The sequence below is a fragment of the Xyrauchen texanus genome, chromosome 13 (assembly GCF_025860055.1).
Source record: "Xyrauchen texanus isolate HMW12.3.18 chromosome 13, RBS_HiC_50CHRs, whole genome shotgun sequence".
Taxonomy (NCBI): Eukaryota; Metazoa; Chordata; class Actinopteri; order Cypriniformes; family Catostomidae; genus Xyrauchen; species Xyrauchen texanus.
The window spans coordinates 22,008,143-22,030,130 of NC_068288.1; the positions used below are offsets into that span (position 1 = coordinate 22,008,143).

Below are 21,988 nucleotides of genomic sequence, written 5' to 3' on the forward strand. Positions count from 1 at the left end.
GGGTTTGATAACATTGTTTAAACCATTAGTGAAATTTTGCCAGATGATCCCATGAGAGTCATACATCTAGTACATCAAAATATTCTGCCAAACAGAAGTATGTGTGGATGCCTCCCTTGAAGAATACCTTTTTGAGCCAGTCATCTGAGCTTTGGGGATGCATCTAATTACTCTGAAACTGAAGTCAAATCACATCCTGATAACACTTATGGCTGATGGCATTACAAAAACATGTACATTCCCAAGCCCTTCTCTAGTGACTGTGTTTTTAAAGCTGAAGTGTGTATTTTCTGCACCACTAGCTTCAAAAAATGTCAAACACATTCCAGAATCCCCAACCATTGATTGTACAAACAGCATCAAACTCACACCATTAGTCAAGTCAATGTTGCTGTGTTGGGCTGGAAATGCCACTCAAATAAATATACTTTTTGGTGAAATTAACCTACAAATTCCTTATAATAGTTGACTAAAAAATAAGTCCAATTCACATCTATAAGAGCCCTCCAATAATGGCCACTGGCAAAAATTCCACAAAAATACAATTATGATTCGCAACTTAGAAACTGCTTGCAGAAAGAAAAATACACAGATGCTCTTTACCCCTTGGAATGGTGTATTTATGGTATCTACCAGCAGGGGTAAACTATCATGCCAACCCTTTCCCCTTGGTACTTCTGTTGTGTGTGCATCGTCTCCTAGTGGTCATACATGCTTGGTGCACCGTGTTTCATGCCTATGCTAGCTGTTTCCGAGTCGCTCTTGCTCTTGTGTGGGACAGCTCAGGCACCATCCTGCCTGCCATGATTATCCATCCTTCATATACCTCTCTCTCCCTCGTCCTTTGTCTCTCTCACTTTGTCCTCTCTCCACCCATTTGTTCCTCCTTCAGATGTTCAAACTGGCTCTGCACCCATGCTCCAGCTTGCGGGCACCTCCTTCCCCCACCCTGGTGCCCCCTCGCACGAAACCAAAAGTAAGTTATTCTGCTGTGGTGCAGGTAGAGAAAGCAATAAGGAATCGTGACTTCATGAATGTCAATCTCTTTCACTAACATCATGTTTTCTTCATCACCATCATCATTTTTTGTTGTTATGGCTCTTCACTCTACTTGTTCATTGGTTCAGACTGTATTAGAGTGGGGTACACTGCAAAATGACACACTATTATTAAATGCGCTGTACTTGATTCAACATCAAGGGGTACTGGACAGAGCCATGATGAATTCACGTATTATTATTATTTAAACAATCATGTTTTTTGCGATTGCTTGTTAGCAAAGTATTAAACTGAGTATGAATCTGTTTATCTGAAATTTTAGCTGGTTTCACAAATTAAGCACTACTAGGAACAAATATTAATGGAATATTCCAGGTTCAATGCAAGTTAAGCTCAATCGACAGCATTTGTGACAGTGTTGAATACCACACAAACTGTATTTAGCCTCGTCCCTCCTTTTCATTAAATAAATAAATTGAGTTTACAGAGAGGCAGTGAATTGGGCCAATTTTTGGAGGGTTTAAACAGAAATGTGAAGCTGACAATTTTATAAAAAAAATTAATTCTTCTATTAAAAGTCATGTATTATTTGAGCTGTACATTTGTTAAAATTGTCATTTATACAGTCGTTTTAGGGTTTGTTGACTACATCGTCATGGCAACAAAATTGTACAATTGGCTATAAACTTACACAAAAAAGGTTAGTAAGTTATTTTATCACACTAAAAATCATGTTTACACACATATTGTTTGTTTTGTGGCTATACTTTTGAAAAAGTTAGTATTTTAACATTCAGAAATAGGCCCCCACTCGTTTCCATTGTAAGTGCCTCACTAGTTTTTGCTTTTTCTTTTTATATGGAGAGGCAAGACAAAATACATTTTTGTGGTGATCAATATTATGCCACAAATGCTGTTGATTGAATTTAATTGTACTGAATCTGGAACATTCCTTTTAACATAGAACATCTGTTCATGTACTGATTCTTGCAGGATTAAGATCTGTAGTTAAAGGGATAGTTCATGAAAAAAAAAAAAATAATTATTCTGGCACCATTTACTTTTCCTCATTCTGATCCAAAATTGTATGACTTACTTTCTTCTATGGAACACAGAAGGAGATTGTTGGCCTCAGTCAGCATTCACTTTCATTTTATGGGGGGGGGGAGGCGCAGCGCATCTTCAGTCTCAGATTCTCCTGAGACTGAACGTCCGTAACATTCTGCCTTGTTTTGTGTTCCATGGTAGAAAGTCAGGCATACAGGTTTGGAACAAAGCGAGGGTGAGTCAATTATGACAATTTTTTTAATGCTTAGCTTGAAATGTCTTTTTATGGATGTGGGTGTTAAGGAAGATGCATTGTAAAAACAAATAATATACAATAATCATAGACATTCCTTTCTGGATGGGATTAGAGGATTGGCGTCTCAGATGACACAAGTTGGTTGAAAATTAGCCAGTCATTTTATTTTTAATTGTTATATAAATACCTTCCTAACCTGCACAGGAGTATTACTTTTTGCATATCAAACATATTAAAAGTATTTTTTAATGTTGATTTTCAATATAATGTAAATTCTCTCACTTTTAAAACAAAGCTCTAAAGTCAGAGACATATAAATTACAGATCTTGGTTATTTTGTGACAGTTACAAAAAAATACCCACTTGGGGGCAGCATCATGCACATTTACTGTGAACAGAAAAATGTTGTCCAAATAAATCGGCTCCCGGCCTCTTCCAACAATAGAACACTGGCTTTTTGAATTGTCAGTAAAAAGTTAATACACAATTGCATTTTATACCTCACCTTCTAAAATGAATTCATTTTAATATAATCACTGATTATTTTCCCACCGATATACGGTTACCATTGGGCAGCTATGTAAGAAATACTTGCATACAAATAAAATGTAAGTAAGTTCAATATTTGAGGAATATCACACAATGTTCTATCAACAATAATATAATATCAACTTTATCACTCTTTAATTATTATTTAGTAACCTATATTTTAGACGCATTATGGCCAGATATACACTGTTTTTGTTCCACAATTAAAAGTAGTTGTAAGTGAAGCCAAAGCAGCAGCAAATGTTGCGTAAGAAGGGCGGAGGACACACTGACATTGTCTTGTCATGCTGACATGGTCTGGAACAGAAAAGAGAAATTATAAAAAACGGTAAAGGATCCCAGTGCAGTTATACTAAATATCTGGACTCTTGGAACTATGCTTGACCAGTCAGATTAGAGGAAATTTAATATATAAAAAAAATATTCACTGCTTTTGAGAAATGAAATATTTGACTTCACTGATTAGAAGTAAAATCTTTATCAATGACACATAGCTGTTTTTGAGCTATGAGAAACGTAAAAATAAAAACCAAACACATGGTAGACTGGCACCTGCCTTCAGCACTCTCATACTGACACAAGCGGAACAGAATGTTTTTATTCGGATAAACAAGCAAACTAAACACGCCTTATGTACTTATATTTATGTACTCATAGTATGTTTTGACATTGTCTTTTGGAGTGGCTTGTTTATTTGAATGTACACTATGGCTAAATGACGGAATAAGCACTGCGTTACTGTAAACAATTAATACAATTGGCACTGTATAACTGTGAGATCAAATCAGTTACACACCAAAACATATTGTGCAAGAGTGACACAGCAGTGTTTGCCTTAGGCAAAGATGTGGTTTTACTCCATTAATTAAGTGTTAAAATACTTTCAGTTGTTTAAATAACTCTGCAAACCACTGTCTTTACCTGACAGAACATTGTTTTGATTTCCCTGTCATTAGACAGGCTTTTAATTAGTTCTAATGTGAGTTGTCAAATTTTCTTTAATGTGGTATACATGTGTGATTTCAGGTTATCCCTCACTGCGGATAGAGAAGAATGACTTGAGAAGTGTAACTTTTCTTGAGGCTAAGGCAAAGGTAAAAGACATCGCCATCTCCAGAGAGAGAGTAACACTCCGAGACGTCCTTCATGAAGGTATCTGTTCCTTAACAAGCCATTCCATCCCTTACACAATCATAAATAGAAAACGACAGCAAGAACATGTGTATGCCAAGGTCCGAATTTAGCATTCAGCAAAAGCCGAATGCAAGTAAAAAGTGGATTTGGAGAGAAAAAAGTCAAGTCTTCAGCTGGCCAATAACTTTTAAAAATTGTAAAACAATGTGTTTAATACACTCACCGATATAAAATTCCCAACATGGTGTTCTGCTGTTGTAGCTCATTCGCCAAGGTTTAACATGTTGTGCGTTCTGATATACTATTCTGCTCACTGCAGTTGTATAGAGGTGTTACCTAAGTTACTGTAGTCTTTGTCAGCTCAAATCAGTCTGGCCATTCTCCGTTGACCTCCCTTATCAACAAGGCATTTCTGTCTGCAGAACTGACGCACACTGGATGTTTTTTGTACCATTCTCTTTACACTCTAAATACTGCTGTCCATGAAAATCCCAGGAGATCAGCAGTTACAGAAATGCTCAAACCAGCATGTCTGGCACCAAAAACATATTTTACCCCATTCTGATGGCTGTTGTGAACATTAATTGATGCTCCTGACCCATATCTGCATGGTTTTATGCATTTCTCTGCTACCACACGAATGGCAAAAATAATTATTTAATGTTAAAGCAACAATAGATCTTTTTTGGCTTCAGAGTAACCAAAGGTCCAAAACAACAAACAAAACCACTTAAAAAGAAAGACAGATAAATGTATTACCTAATAAATGAAAGGAAAAATACCAGTACATACCAGTTAACCTAACTACACTGACAAACAACAAAGTCAAAAGAAAAGGACAGGTTACACCTACAGGTTGCTTCATTAGACTTATGACATAAACAAATTAACACAAGAAAACAACATAACACAATTCGCTGTGGCTCTTGTTGATCTGCCGGTTGGTCTGGGAGCGTGGAGATAAGTGACCAGCCCGAAGTCACAGCACCCGACTTTCCAGAGAGCAGCCCTCCCGGTTATAAGCCGACCATGCCAATTATGGGGCTCTTCCGCTGCATGGTACAACTCGACTTTGCTCACTTTTTGGGGGTTTACCACTGTGGATAGTACCTGGTCCTGATACTTTTTTTAGTACCACCTCGGTCGAGGTTCCAAGCGAGCCAAGCTGATACTAAATATGATGTAAAAATCCTGCAGATCACTGATTGGTCAGGGAGAATCGTCACTACCAATGTCACTGGATTTCCAACACACGACATCAACCCGCTAGTTTTAAAGTTAGCAACAGCAATAGCATTATCATTTGTTCACGCTACTTTCGAATTGTGGAAAAAGAAATGGCTGTGCACAAACCACAGTGTTCAATAAACGAGATGCAGATGGTCCACTCGTTAGCGATGAAATGAAAAAGTCTCTCAGGAAGTGTCTCAGCTGTTGGTCACACACGGCTACCACCGGACCTACCAACAGTGTAGGGAAAAGTAAATAAAACAAAACTTAAAAGTGACTAGATCCATCAACGAAAAGTGGAAGTGGTTCGACCAAATGGACGCTATCTAAACCGGCGAGAAATGGGAGGGAGAGTACCCTGAACTGGCGTTGATCCACGATGGAGAAGTTGATCAGCTACTGGAAGCTTGCTTCTAAAACAACCAGGACAATTTAACTGTTACACTTGTGTAAAATCACCATGCAAAAACTGCTTTATGCAGCACAATGAGCTAGTAGCTAACAGCTAGTGGTTGTGTTATTGTTTTGGTCAGTTTGTGTCGTGTTTAAGATGATGTCATGGCAGTAGAGGTGGCGCTACTATGACGATCTGCCTATAATCCCACCCATGTTGAGATGGCACTAAACTGCAGTGGAAATGCAAGCTCAGAAACGTAGAAAAGAGAGTAGAGTTGCGGTGAGTCGAACCATAACGTGCAGTGAAAAAGTGCTATTAGTCAGCCAGCCGTAATCATTGAGGGGTGGAGCTATCAAATCTTTCAATCATCAAATCAATCAACGATTCGGTCCTAGGAAATCACAGCACACACACACAAGAGAAAAATAACACATTAGAAAAGGTAAGCAAAACAAAACAGTACTGGATTGTAACATTGTGAGTGTTATTCGAAAGGAAAAAATTGCTAAATTATCCCATCATTATCATAGGGAGTAAATTATTGCTGTAAAATTTAAGCCAAAAACAGTACCTTGGCTGGTAAATTTCTCTGTTCACTGCAAAACATTGGCAGTTGTGTCAAAAAGTAGATTTTGGACCCTAGTGTATACTTTTAAAAGCCTAGTCTTTTCAGAACTCTATTATTCTCTGTGCTATCAAAACATCTTTCTCTTAGTGTACTACGTTTTTTCTTTGTAATGTTAGTTCTTCAAACATCTAGTTCAGCTGAAATTTCATCATCGCAAACAAACACTTCATTTAGCTGCTCAGTCTGAGGTTAGAACACTCTTCCCTCTACAAAATAATTTCACACAAGTGCTGTGCTCCAGCGGGAGATCTGCACTGAAGCACAAAAGTGGAGTCCAAAAAGAAAAGCTTAACTGCTGGGCCTTGTGCCAGTGCAGCTCCAGGCATTTACAGAAGATGTTTACACAAATGTCAATGGTCACCTCAGCTATAAAACAACACAGAACTCTGCATCAAGAACTCTCTAAAAATCTCTATGATCAATCTTTCCCCCTCTATAATGTCTTCCCTATGTCACCGAGGGTATTTTAATCATGTGCATCTCACAAGCTTGATGAAGCTGCTTAATTATTTATAGGGAGTTATTGTGTTGTGCTTTAACTGCTGACTTGTTGATAAAACTGAGCTAATCTAATAAATTGAACGGAATTACTTTTTATTCGATTTTTAGGGGGACTATAAGATAAATCCTTTTGAAGGAACATTTCCTATGTGTGTTTTTTATGACCAGCTCAGTGATCTTTATTCAAATGGCCTGAGCACAATTTAAAAAGTTAATTAAATATTTGCTACTACTGCTTTTTTGTTTTGTTATCCTAATACTCTAACACTATCAGTCAAAAGGTTAGGTTCACTTTCTCATTCTTTATTTTTTTATATATTTGAGAATAATAGTAAAGTCATCAAAACTATAGAAGAACAGAAATGGAACTATAGGAATTGTGTTGACAAAATAAATCAAAACCAAGTTATATTTTAGCATCTTCAAAGTAGCCACCCTTTGCATAGAATTTGCAGAAATATACTCTTGACATTTTCTCAACCATCTTTTGAGGTATCCCCATGGGATGCTTGTGAAACAGTATTGAAGGAGTTCCTATCAATACTGGGCACTTATTAGTTGCTTTTTTATATTATTTGGTCCAAGTCATCCGTTTCAAAAACATTCTTTTAGTTTTGTAATGAAATAAATTAATATGTTGGCACAATTATATTTTTGTCTACAAAACTAATTTCAAACATTTAAGCATACGCCTTCAAATCAAAATGTTTTTAAGATCATGAAAAACATTTCAATCAAGTGACCCCAAACATTTGAATGGCAGCGTATGTCTATGACATGACCAAACTGGACCACTTTACAACTTCATTGTAACCTTTTAATACAGTTAATACAGTTTAAATTACCACCTTTTAAAATGGTTTGATGCATCAGTTGATTCAGAGCACAGAACTTGTCCCTAACATTTTATATCTTAGGATATTCTACACAGTTTGAAGATGTCTTCATTCCAAGAAAAGCCCTAAACTCCTTCAAAAGGACATTGTTTATCTGAAGTGACTGCAGTTCTCCCCCACTTCATTACTTATTATAAACTACCTAAAGGGACTGAAAGACGCAACTGAAACCCATCAGCATGCACAATCTATAATGCAGTGTTTACCCTGTCTTTTTTTTTCCCCCAGTCAGATGTAATTTAAGTTCTGGATTGTGACTGAAAAAAAACATAATTTTCTGGACTCTGTTTTGTTGTTCAGTACATTTGTCTTTCACCAGTACACTTCCAAGAAATACACTTTCTGAAATTTTACTTGTGCAATAACAAGATTTAGAGCACAACTAATGCATTTGGCTACATACTGTATGTCTACACAACAGACAGCTAGAGAAACGCATTGTGCACTAGCTGGAACCTTGCACTAACTGGCTGAACCAGTCAAAAACATGTTCGGGATGTATTTCAATACAATACATATATATATATATTTATATCCTCACTATGCAACATTTTCCACAAGTGCCTAAAACCTTTGCACAGTAGTGTGTGTGTGAGTGTGTGTGGCCAAAAGTTTGGAATAATGTGCAGATTTTGCTGTTTTGGAATGAATATTTTTACTTTAATTCACCAAAGTGGCATTCAACCGATCACAAAATATAGTCATAACATTACTGATGTAAAAAATAGCACCATCACTATTTGAAAGTTATTTTTGATCAAATCTAGACAGGCCCCATTTCCAGCAGTCATCACTCCAACACCTTATCCTTGAGTAATCATGCTAAATTGCTAATTTGGTACTAGAAAATCAGTTGCCATTATATCAAACACCGTTGAAAGCTATTTAGTTCATTAAATTAAGCTTAACAGTGTCTTTGTGTTTGTTTTTGAGTTGCCACAGTATGCAATAGACTGGCATGTCTTAAGGTCAATATTAGGTCAAAAATGGCAACAAAAAAAAAGAAACTGCTTTCTCTAGAAACTCGTCTGTCAATCATTGTTTTGAAGAATGAAGGCTATAAATTTTCATACAAAGGTGTACACTACAGTCTTCAAAGATAAAGGACAACTGGCTCTAACAAGAACAGAAAGAGATGTGGAAGGCCAGATGTACAACTAAACAAGAGGTTAAGTACATCAGAGTCTCTAGTTTGAGAAATAGTTCCCTTCCGAGGGAACTCGCACTGCGTCGTTGAAAACGACTCTTTGGGGAACGCTCCTTAGCGTGCGCCTCTGAATTATGAATGAAACTATTCCAATCTTGATTGGTGTTGCGTCATGACGTAACATGTGACGGCATAACCGGATGCATAAAAGTGACGCCGGTACACATACACATTAGCTTTCGCTCTTCAGCAAGCGCTCTATGTTGAAATTGTTTGTCTTATTTGGTGTTGTTTGTCTGATTTAAAAATATTATGGCCACCGAACAGTTCAAGAAGTGCGTGCACTCCTGCCCTCGTTTCATTACGGGTAGGGACACGCACGCTTTATGTGTGAACTGTTTGGGAGCACAGCACGCACAGGCAGCTCTCGAGGGATCTGCCTGTGAAAGTTGTGAAGCACTACCCATGAGAGTGCTGCGCTCCGGTTGGCGTGCTTCGATGAGCACGGTCAGGCTCGCGTTCCCCACGGTTTTGGTCCCGCGTCTGTTGAGGCAGCGCGGCGATTGAAATCGCGGGGTTCGCAGCGGATTTTGCAGATGAGAATGAGACTGCTGCGGCACGTTCTCATTCTTCGTTTGAGGATCCCGAGCCTACTGTGAGTGGTGCAGAAGCCCGCGTCGCGGCTTCTTCTGCCCATGATCAGGTCCCCTTGCTTGAGCTCACTGCTTCCGAGGAAGTGGATATGCTCAGCATCGATGCGGACGACCGTGAGCCAAGCACGCCAGTTTTTGGCCAAGCTTATGAGGAGCTGATTGAGGTTGTGACGCGTGCCGTGGCCAGACTGAATATCAGCTGGCCACAAAATGAGCAGGGAACGCAAGTTGAAAGCAATTAGACGTGCGTTTCCTGCGGCACAGATCACAAACTCAGCGCCGGGGTTTGCCGTTTTCCCCGATCTCCACAAAGATATCTAAAACGAGATCGTGGGGTAAACCGCATTCGTCCCGTATCTCCAGCCCCAGTGTTTGATTACAGATGATGTTTTGGGGGCACGGTATATGGGCTAAAACCCCGGCGCTGCCTAGTAAGCCCTGCAGAGATACATCTGCTTTAATAAGTAGGGCTTACATGGCCGCACACAATCGGTGTTGGTTTCCGCCGTCTCTGACGCTTCGGGCCACATCAATTTCCAGCAAACGCATAGCTGAACGTTCGTGTCAAAAAAAATATAAAATAAATAAATAAATAAAAAAAAAAATAAAAAACAACAAGCATCAATTGTGGTCACAAGAACCGTATCGACTAAATCCTGCCGGTTTCCCGCTTCAGGAAGTCGGGAACAGTGCTCGAAAAACAGGCTGGTTCCCTTAGTGGAAGCTTCGGGAAAGAGGTCCTACCGAGGTGGTAGAACCTCGGAGGGCTGTCCCCCCGCTGCAGAGCAACCGAGGTTGCTCTCGCAGCGGAGTCCTCAGGAAATCGGTGTCGGTTCCCGCTGTCTCTGATGCTTCGGGCCACATCAATTTCCAGCGAACGCACACCGTGCCGTTCGCATCAAAAAATAAAAAACACACATCAATTGTGGTCACAAGGACTGTATCGACTAAATCCTGCCGGTATCTCGCTTCAGGAAGTCGAGAACAGTGCTCGAATAACACCCGAGACCAGCCTCGAGAGGCTGGTTCCCGTAGTAGATTTTGTAGAGGCATGGAATAATCTTCCCAACATATCTGCATGGGTCCTGCATATAATAAAATCAGGGTACAAACTGCAGTTCGGGCACCGCCCCCCCCAAATTCTCTGGGGTGGTGCAGACTACAGTGGTTCCGGAGCAGGCTCAGGTGATGGAACAAGAAGTGCAATCTCTGCTGCTGAAGGAGGCCATAGAATGTGTTCCTCATTCAGACAGGGAGTCCGGTCTTTACAGCCGGTACTTTATAGTTCCAAAAAAAAAAAAAAAAAAAAAGGATGGGGGTTGAGGCCGATTTTAGATCTCAGAGTTTTGAACCGGCCTTTGAGGAGGTTCAGGTTCAAAATGCTTACCATTCCTGTCATCGTGAGTCAGATCAGATCCGAGGACTGGTTTGTCACGATAGATCTAAAAGACGCCTATTTTCATGTACCCATCCTTCCATGTCACAGGAGGTTCCTGAGGTTCGCTTTCGGGGCTGAAGCTTACCAATATCGGGTTCTTCCGTTCGGCCTAGCACTCTCTCCCGCACATTCACCAAATGTATGGATGCAGCTCCTGCTCCTCTGAGACTTCAGGGCATCCGCATACTGAATTTTATCGATGACTGGCTCATTCTGGCCCAGTCTCGAGAAATGGCGGTTCGGCATCGAGATGTCGTCCTTGGCCATATTCGAAGTTTGGGGTTGAGACTCAACACAAAAGAGTGTGTTACAACCATCCCAGTGCACAACGTTTCTGGGTGTTGTGTGGGACTCGGTTACGATGCAGGCACGCATGTCTCCTGCACGTATCGAGTCCGTTCTGGCGATGGTGTCCGGGTTAAAACTAGGCCAGGCCATCACTGTAAAGCAGTTTCAAAGACTGCTGGGCCTCATGGCAGTGGCATCCAACTTGATACCTTTGGGCCTTCTACACATGAGGCCCCTCCAGTGGTGGCTGAAAGCCAAGGTGTTTTCCCCCAAGGGGAATCCATTTCGTATAATCAGAGTAACACGCAGATGCCTTCGTTCTCTGCTAATATGGAAGAAACCTTGGTTCCTGTCCCTAGAGCCAGTGTTGGGAGCGTCATGTCGCCGGAAAACCGTTTCGACAGACGCCTCCCTCACTGGCTGGAGCGCGGTCATGGACTGCCGCTTTGCCAGGGGTCTGTGGCAGGACCATCATCATTCTTGGCACATAAACTGTCTAGAGATGTTGGCTGTGTTCAGGGCTCTGAGGAGCTTCCTTCCAGACATCAAAGGTTACCATGTCCTAGTACGTTCGGACAATACATCAGTGGTAGCTTATCTGAACCGACAAGGAGGACTCAGATCGCGCCCTCTGTGCAGACTGGCGCATCAGATAATTCTTTGGTCCCAAGGGAAAATACTGTCTATCAGAGCATGTATATTCCGGGGTTCAGAATCAGGGAGCAGACATCCTGTCGAGGCAGGGGCTGAGGCCCGGGGAATGGAGACTTCATCCAGAGGTGGTGAAGTTGATATGGGACAAATTTGGACCATCAGAAGTGGATCTATTCGCGTCTCGAGAGACGTCCCACTGTCCACTTTGGTTCTCCCTCTCACATCCAGCCCCACTGGGGTTGGACGCCATGGTACAGGCTTGGCCGAGGCTTCGCCTGTACGCATTTCCCCGATCGCTCTGCTCCCGGGAGTCCTGGAAAGGGTCCGCCAAGAGGGCATCAGTCTACTTCTGGTTGCCCCCATGTGGCCGGCCCAAGTATGGTTCTCAGACATAATTTCACTCCTGATAGCTCCGCCATGGCAGATTCCTCTGAGGAGGGATCTGTTGTCTCAGGCGGGGGGCACAGTCTTCCACCCTCGTCCAGAGCTGTGGAAACTGTGGGTCTGGCCCCTGAGGGGTTCAGTACCTAAATGCTGGTCTATCAGCGGGGTGGTTGAAACCATACTTAGCTCTAGGGCTCCGTCTACTAGGAGATTATATGGCCTCAAGTGGAATGTGTTCTCCACTTGGTGTAGAGAACATGAATTAGATCCAGTTAACTGCCCGGTGGCTTCAGTTCTGGAGTTTCTTCAAGATCGTTTCTCTGCGGGTCTCTCCCCTTCCACACTTAAGGTGTACGTGGCTGCCATTTCGGCGTTCCATGCACCACTGAGTGATGGGCCTCTGGGGAGGCACCAGCTGGTCATTCGTTTTCTCCGTGGTACATGGAGGATGAGACTGACAACCAGGTCCAGGGTTCCTGCCTGGGACCTGGCGGTGGTTCTCGAAGGGTTATCCCTGGCCCCTTCGAACCCCTTCAGTCGGCTTCGCCCAAGGACCTGACGTTCAAGATGGCTTTTCTCTTAGCTATTACCTCTCTAAAGAGGGTGGGTGATCTTCAAGCCCTGGCAGTGACGCCAGCTTGCTTGGAGTTTGCCCCTGGCGGAGTTAAAGCCATTTTACACCCGAGACCTGGCTATGTGCCTAAGGTGCCGTCTAACACGGCACGGTCTACGGTCCTGCAGGCTTTTTATCCTCCACCTCATGTGTCGGCAGAAGAAGAGAGGCTCCATTTGCTCTGCCCTGTCAGAGCTTTGAGTGTTTACCTCGAGAGGTCCTCTTCTTGGAGGAGGTCGGACCAACTGTTAGTGTGTTTTGGGTCACCTAAGAAGGGGCTCCCTGCCTCGAAACAAACCATTAGTAATTGGATTGTTCAGGCTATTATCTCGGCCTACAAGGTGCGCAATTTGCCTTCACCTTTGGCCGTGAGGGCTCATTCAACTAGAGGCATGGCGTCCTCTAGGGCTCTCTTATCGGGAGTACCCCTCCAGGAGATCTGTGAGGCAGCCGGTTGGGCTACCCCGCACACTTTCATCAGGTTTTACAGTCTGCACCTCCCTAGTACGCCTGGCGCACGTGTGCTCTCGTCCTAGCTGAGTGCCTGAGTTCAGTTTCACCCTAGGGCAGGCCTTTTTTCGGTGCGTGGCCTAGTGGGCATTCGTTCCCCAAAGAGTCGTTTTCAACGACGCAGTGCGAGTTCCCTCGGAAGGGAACGTCTCGGGTTATGACTATAACCCTTGTTCCCTGAGAAGGGAACGAGACACTGCGTCGTCCTGCCACGCCCCTCAAGGCCTGAGAGCGGCTTGCTTCATCGCTAGGCTAATGTGTATGTGTACCGGCGTCACTTTTATGCATCCGGTTATGCCGTCACATGTTACGTCATGACGCAACACCAATCAAGATTGGAATAGTTTCATTCATAATTCAGAGGCGCACGCTAAGGAGCGTTCCCCAAAGAGTCGTTTTCAACGACGCAGTGTCTCGTTCCCTTCTCAGGGAACAAGGGTTATAGTCATAACCCGAGACGATTCCTCACATGACCTCATCTGACAGCTTCATTAAATTCTACCCACTCAACACCAGTTTAATGTACAACAGTAAAGAGAAGATTCAGGGGCGCAGGCCTTATGGGAAGAATTGCAAAGAAAAAGCCACTTTTGAAACAGAAAAACAAAAAGTAAAGGTTGGAGTGGGCAAAGAAACAAAGACATTGGACAACAGATAATTGGAAAAGAGTGGATGGATCTTAACCCCGTAGAGCTTTTGTGGGATCAACTAGACCAGGGGCTGGTAACCTTTTTGACCTGGAGTATTTTCTTTGTCAATGGCTGAGCCGAGCTGCCAGCTTGTGATGCATGAATGGCTTGCACGCACTGCACGAGTCTGTTGGGTATACTGCAGTCTCGTTAATTTAAACTTTTTGTTTAGCCTCCTGTTCAGCTCGTGAAAACACGCTGCGTGAGCATGAGAAGGATTACATCAAGATATAGGTTGGAATGCAGGTGTGAAATTTATATAAATAAAATAGTCTACTCCTCTCTCACCGATGCTGATGTACCAGTAATAGACTGCTGACCCCTTAGCTAGATTGTAAGGTGCATGAGAAGTGCCCAACAAGACAGCCACATCTATGGCAAGTGCTACATGAAGCATGGGGTGAAATGTTACCTGAGTATAAGAGAAAAATCTGTACATTATTCCAAACTTTTGGCCACCAGTGTATGTGTGTGTTTTTTTATATATTTATAAAATAAACATATATTTATGTTTGCATTAAAATTGCATTGATGACAGGTAGGCATATTATTCCCCAACTCTCATTAAATTAATGCAAAACATTCCCATTCTCATTTCTGTAATTAAAGAAATATTTTATTTAAATTGTTCATAGTTATACATAGTAGTATTAGTTGTTATACTGCTTTTAATATGTTGATTTAAATAAAAAATATTACAGTTGAAAATGTGCCAATGCAAAGAAATCTGAATGGCTTAATTTTCATTTTGCAGAATATTATTTATTTTTATTTAACAAAAAGTATTTGATGTGTTTAGATTTGTGGAAATCTGCCAGTGATTATGCATAGAAAAATTGGAGCACTATAGCACACACATCACAGTACCTCACAGACATTTATTTCCCAAAACCTCTGTTTCTTTTCTCACAATGGTGCATTTGTTTGCTTATCTTGGAATCTCAACCAAGTGGAGAACCTGAGATTACGTCTGTATCATGGCAATGCAAATTCCTCACACGAGAGACCGTTGGTCCCCACCTTCTTGTAAAGTGTTGGATTATAGTTAAAAAGTACTTAAATAATTATCTTTTTTCACAACAAAAGCGATCATGTCGCTTTAGAAGACATTAATTTAACTGCTGGAGCCATAACGATGAAGAAATGTATGCACACCTGGGATATCATGAGGGTGAGACTCCAAACAGAGGCTTTCCCACTGGGTAGTAGACGCCATTTCATTGACCTATCACACCCAGGCCATGCCCCACTCTTGCGGGTCCGAGCTCACTCAACGAGGAGTGTTGCGTCCTTTTAGAGCAGCGGGTTGGGCAACACCTTTACGAGATATTACAGTCTAAGGGTTGAGTCAGTTTCATCCTGTGTTTTCTCAGGTCCGAGCCAGTACAACTCGGTAACACACTGATGGGCTGGCTGGGTGAATCGCTTGCATATAGCGCCCTTTCCCTCGGTTGAGGTAAAATTGTGCGTCTTTTTTTCCCAGGAGATTCCACATCTCGAATCACTGGTCGATTCCTCCCTAGCCCTCATGGGTCTGCAGTTCAGCGGAGGAACTCAGTCTACTCTGTACTGGAATAGGTGCTCTGCAGGGTGAGGACTCCTGCTCGGACTCCCCCTGTGTGTATTTTCCGCGATACGGTCCCCTTACGAGCGGACCTGCATTTTCCTTGGGTAAGTTTCGGCTGCCCCCCGGTCGCCGTGTTGTAGCAATTCCCCCTCGCTGAGGCTGGATCTACCACCGCGCCACTTCCACGTGTCGCCTAAAAACACATGTGATGTATTCGCCACTTTACCTCCCCGCCGGGTAGGTGTGGTCTCCGCAGGGTCTTTTCCACCTGAAAGAATAGGAAATTGGGTAAGACCCCCTTCCCTCAATGCATGTAAGGGCCCCGGCTGTCTATTGCTCTATGCGAGAAATATAGAGAGAAAAGAGGTCCGGCCAGGCTTTGCCCGTTCCCAGGTTGGCAAGCGTCGCCTTGTTCCCCTGTCTAGGGTAACCAGAAGGATTCCGATGACTTTTTTGGGGCATTGGGGAAGGGTACGTGCAGTCTGATACAGCCGGTCGTTTGGCACGTAAGAAATACCTGCCCCCTCCTGTGTCAGCAGAATACGTACACGGCTCAGTGCATGGCGGATTTAAATTGGATCCCTAGTGTCGCTTCTCCGACACAACGTCGAAGAGAGCAACAGATGGGGAATGTCTAGGTTACGAATGTAACCTCCGTTCCCTGATGGAGGGAACGAGACCTTGTGTCTTCCCGGCCACGTCGCTGAGCCGTACCGCTGTAGTGGCCAGAACCATTTCCGGCACCTCAGAAAAATCCTGAATGAACTCTAGTATTTGCCTCGCCTTTGTACCCTGGCCAGGGTATGCAAATACTGACTGCCAACTTCTCATTGGCCTTTTTTCATAGATCAGAGGTATATTCGGTGCTCAAGAGAGACCCCTAGTGTCGCTTCTCCGACACAACATCTCGTTCCCTCATTCAGGGAACGGAGGTTACATTCATAACCTAGATGTTTTCACTATGAGACCAGGTTGCAAAATCAACCTACTCTGAAGTCCACGGTTCTGCAAGATACACTGATCCATTTCATTATCGAGCGTAATCTGAATTTATTGAAACTGCAACTAAGTCTAAGAGGAGAGGTTGCCCTGTGCCTGCTGGCAAGTCCATGCTGTGTTCATTCTTTGAGGTCATCCCAAATGCCTGTTCAGGCCTGATGTCACAAAGGTTTTTCCTTGCAAATGTTTGGTTGTCCTTAACAGATAAATGCTGGCATCCAAGAGATGCCATGAAATGCATATGTCTATATCTTTATTTCTTTTATCTTCCTTCTAAGACCACATTCACATAAATAAGTTTTAATTTTAAATGTTTTCTAATGCCATTTTCCAAAGAGTGTTGTACTAGAGAGCATTTTTTTGAAAGATTTCAGTGGAGGTAAATGCCATTCTAGTGTGGATAAATGTAGCAAAATCGATGTGTTTTCAACAGGAAATGTTTTAGTGTGTAAGTGGCCTAAGGGGTTGTGAACACCAAATACATCCTTGCTCAAAATAAAGCTAGATGCAGCACAACACATAGAACAGAACAAAAGATACATATTAGGAGGGAACATAATTAAGTTGCCTACCTTTTGGAACAGACTTTGTGTTGGATGTGCATCTATAATGTCTTGAAATGCTGAGTTTTGGGACTGTGTGTGCGTGCGTGTACGATGAGGTACAGATATCCACCTTTTCTGCAACTTGTCTAAAGTGACTGTGTTTTGATCCTTAGGGACCTTTGGCCGCATATTCCATGGAGTCTTGCTTGATGAAAAGGACCCAAGCAAAGAGAAACAAGTCTTTGTGAAAGCAGTGAAAGGTACATCCTCTAGCTCTCTTTTGATTCCTCTCTAATATCCTAGCATGAACCATTTGAAATTACTTTTCCCAACATGATTAAAAAAAAACTCAAATGTCCTCAGGAAAATAACTTGATATATTGTTTGTTGGTAATGAGCCTAAATATTAACAAAAGTTCATAATATACAGAAGAAAGATAAAAACACTACAACATGCTACAGTTCACTGTTATGAGTAAAATAAATGTTTTTCCAGAGAAACTACTTCAGCTATTCCCGTCACATTGGTGACCCCTAATTTGCCCTTGTGCCCTGTTTACCCAGCAAATGGCTGGTGCCAGCCACAAAACAATACCACCATACCAGCTTCTGCTGTGCCAAGCCATACCCCCCATGCCCAAGGGACAGGATACAATACACTTTACCCATAAGCACTGCGCATCCGTCAAAAGCTGTACTTTAAGATAAAACCAGACCTCTGTGAACTCAATCACAATGTGTTTACTAAGCCAGCAATCTGTGAGATGAGCTGTTAGGCTGTTTTTAGAGCAATGAGACTTTCTCAAGTGGTAGGTAGAGCTTTATACTGTATACTCCTGAGTTGTCACTTGATCTATAATTTGACACTGAATTTAACAAGATGTCTCAGAATTGCTATCTTTACTTGGTGCTACTTGATATTTAGCAGTATTTTCCTGAAGTTTACAGCGTTACTATGCACAAGCCCTTACAAAGAGCAATGTCTAAGCTGATTAAATATTTTTGAGCAGAGGACAAGAAAAAAAAGTATATTTAGGATATGAAAAAGGAAAATTAGATCAATACATTTATTAAGCATGTTTACACAGAAGGCATTTTGCAATCCAGAAACAGCAGAACAGAGAGCAACAGAAACGCAGAGGGCCTTAGATGAGAATTGAATGAAATAATGTTAAATTAATCAAATGATACTGTAAATTCACCTGCTTTTTAGTAGTGCTTCTAAAAATATTTAAGCAAAAATATAGATCAAAATGACTAAAAAGATAAAATAAGATAAATTCGACCTCATTAATCGACTAGGAAGTTGTTGGACAACTAGTTGAATATCCTGTCCCATCCCTTTCACCATTGTAACATTTTCAGTGGCATGTAGGGAAATTGGGTGGTTTTGCATTTGCAAGATGTCTTTTTACCGGTTTGTCTCAGGTTAAGGTTGTCCAAGTTTGTGTCACAAATTGCTAACTCTGTTCTTGTATTTGATGGGATAGATCACGCCTCAGAGGTTCAGGTGACCATGATGCTGACAGAAAGCTGTAAACTAAGAGGGCTTCATCACAGGTGAGTCAAAACCACCTTGTGCTGCTTTCGTCAGTCCTGAACAAACGAGTTTGTGCAGAATAGAGTTTCTTTATTTGTTTGTGAACTCAATCATCTGATAATTGCTTTGCTGCATGGCTGCACAGTCATCCATCTATCCATCACAGAAAAACTAGGCAGTTCACACCTGGTATTAAGATGCATCTCAGATGTTCCAATTACTGGTGGTCAGCCGAGACACAATTCTGTTTACATGATGTTGTAGCATGTTTCTCAAATTAAGTACAAGAATTGGGGACCATGAACCAGTTCTTATTCAGAACCTAATCATTTTCATGATGTGTGTCCCCATAACGGTTCTTGTGCATTCTCTCTGAAATGCAGACAGAAAACCGTCCTGAATACTAGTGTTTCCTGCACTGCCATTCAGCAATGCCACAACACCACAAATTAATCTTCATAGTAAAACATATAGCAATGCCAGTGTAGTCTGATTCGCTTGAGCTGGTTCTTTTAATTAAATGGGTACAGCGCGGTCAGTGTCATCGGTTAAAAATGTCATTTCATGCAGGGAGAACTCAAAACCTGATGTACCATCTCCATGAACATAATTTGACAAAATTGGTGAAGATAAATGCAAGTGAATAAACTAGGTATAGCTATTTTGCAAATATATTATAGACTGCCTTACATAAGAAACACAACCAGATACAGTACACTTTTAAAAGATTTGTAACAACTCAATAGGTTTATTGATAGACTAATGTAATGTTTGTGCTTTGTCAAACTCACCACAGCACTTGTATGCAACCTTACGACAGGAAAAATGTCTGTTCATGCATTTATTTTCTTAACCTTAAAAATGGCAAGAACATAATGATCCCTTAGAAAATTTATTTATTGCTATTTTCCAACACATTACACATGTTTTTCTTCCAAGTATTGCTCTTATTTTCAATTTCGCAACTTGTAGAAACATTTGCCTCGAGGCTTCTCAAAAATGCTGAAGTGTAACGTAACAGCAAGCCAACAATGTGCTTATTACTAATATGTTTTGTTTGTATATATGTGAGTTTATAAGGTATACATAAGAAAATAGACTCTGATATAGATACAGAAAATAGAACCTTCTGGAAAAAATATGACAACAAATAAATGCAAATGAATAATTATTTTTGATTGAAATAAATCCTAATGTCTAAAGAAAACAAGTATAGTTTTACCTTGTCTGTGTTGTTAGTTTTCTTTATTTTTCAGTAGGTAGGTCTATTGTTTAGAATAAAACTAAATTACAAAAGAAATTACTGCATCAAATGCACTTCTTAACTGTTGTAGGACAGTATCATTGCAAATTCTTCATTGTTTTTTTTGTTTTGTTTTAATATTATTTTAAATAATTAAATAATATATAAAAACATTTATTATCAATATTACAGTGCACCTTGATAAGGATTTTATTTTGATGGTTATCACTTTCACTTTCAACTTTTATTGTCCTTGAGGTAATTAACTTTGTACAATACAAGAATTACCTTTGAGCTATTTATAAAAGCAGGCCTAATTACTGCCAGAATAAAATCAATATAGTTGTCAAATCTATTACCTATTACCCCTAAAAACAATAAGATAACAATTACTACAAACCAGGGAGCCCAAGGACCTACTCACCATCCATCTAGATGATTAAATTAACCATCAGTTTAGTAGTACTATATGCTATTTATTTGTTTATAAGACAATAAAAGAGCAAATGTCTGTGAAAATTATTGAAAAGACCTCTTTTAATGTCCCTTCGCATACTGAGATCATGTGACTTTGTATAAAACTCTGGCATCAACTCACAATCTGTATCTAAATGTGACATTATAGCATATCGTGGGAAAACCACTGACCTTGAGGTCGAAGTATATATATTTTGTGGGACATTCTCTGCTTAAAATACTGTTGTTATGAATTGTATTATTATGTTTAAGGTGAAAAATTTATGAAATAAATATTTAAATTTTTCATAATCTGACACAGAATGTTTGTATCTCAGGGGAAACATTGTCCTTTTAGGGGTTTAAAGGTTTTGTTTTGGTTTGCTAACATTAGATGGCTGCAAAATGTAGTCTAGGACGAGACAGTCCCCCTCTTGCCATTGACCTTTTGTAACCAAGCTATGAACCAAAGGGTTGTGCCAAGATGATATCCTTATGGTGTATCATCACGGGGCCCTAGCTATCAGCTCATGCGGTTTTCACCAAAAGGCCTGGAGACTCTAGTGGTCAGCTTGTGTTGTATTAGCCAAAGGTCCCAGGGTCCCTAGTGATGTGATCACACTGTACTTGCCAGGGGTCCGGGGCTCTAGGCGTCAACTTGCACTGGATTAGCCAGGGGCTCTGGTGTTGACATACCTTTTGTAGTCCTGAGGCTTTGGATGACCCTGGTAGTCCGAGGTCCTGGCGCACTGTCCGCGCTCTTGATCTTAATCATTACTATGGTATAGTAATGGTATCAGATGGTAATACCATAGCACTTTGAAATATACTCTGGATATAAATAACAATCATCACATACCATAGTATTTACAAGGTAATTCAAGTTACTTCAAACGATTTGATGTATTACCATGATGGAGTACATGTCCAAACAACATGGTATTACCATGGCACCATGTTCCAAAAATATGGTAAACCCATGGTACCATTTCCAAGAAACATGTTTGTAACCAATATGAAAGGCTCTGACACCAAACTAATGTTTTAAAATGTTTTTGAATTTGTTTGAATCTGGTAAGAAGCACAGCCAAACATGAAATCTTTTATTTATATATACCCTAAAGGTGCAGAGTATCCAGGGGATACAAACCATGAAACTGAAAGTAAACTGAAGATTCTTTTTGAAAAACATGAAAATGTGAGGTTTTTATGGTCTTGCCCTTTATAGGGCTAAAAAAATTTAGTTCACTTTTAAACTTACAGTATTGTTTTTTTGTCTCTCATGTCTGTCAAATCCACTTGGGAAATGCAATTTAAAAATTGACCAGTAAGAAATCTACCTGACTGCTAAGCTATTTCATCCACTACCAGATCCACCAGTGCTGGTGGGCAAAATTTTTATTTCGGAACACGATGGACTTAGGATCTGTGCCACTGCGAGTTCTTCTAAATGTATAGGCTTTTTACATAACTGGTTTAAAACCCTTGTTTTGGCACAATGTTTGATGGACAGGTGAATAGGCAGTCCTTCGCTGTTGTCTGGGATGCATCAGGAGTCAGGACGTATTAGCGTTTACACTACACGTGTGATCACATGTTTGGATCACAAAAACTTTGGACCCACT

General features: G+C 41.1%; 1 protein-coding gene across 2 annotated transcripts in view; it reads left to right on the top strand.

Annotated features, from left to right (window-relative positions):
* The window catches only part of LOC127653609 (tyrosine-protein kinase RYK-like), a 110,918-nt gene that overhangs the window by 57,253 nt on the left and 31,677 nt on the right, over nucleotides 1–21,988 (top strand). Inside the window, exons 8-11 of one of the 2 annotated variants that reach the window (XM_052140343.1) lie at nucleotides 893–976; nucleotides 3,878–4,003; nucleotides 17,298–17,384; nucleotides 18,615–18,684. In XM_052140343.1, the coding sequence (XP_051996303.1) occupies nucleotides 893–976; nucleotides 3,878–4,003; nucleotides 17,298–17,384; nucleotides 18,615–18,684 (367 nt within the window). The remainder of the gene's footprint in view (nucleotides 1–892; nucleotides 977–3,877; nucleotides 4,004–17,297; nucleotides 17,385–18,614; nucleotides 18,685–21,988) is intronic. The other variant, XM_052140344.1, reaches the window with a different exon arrangement.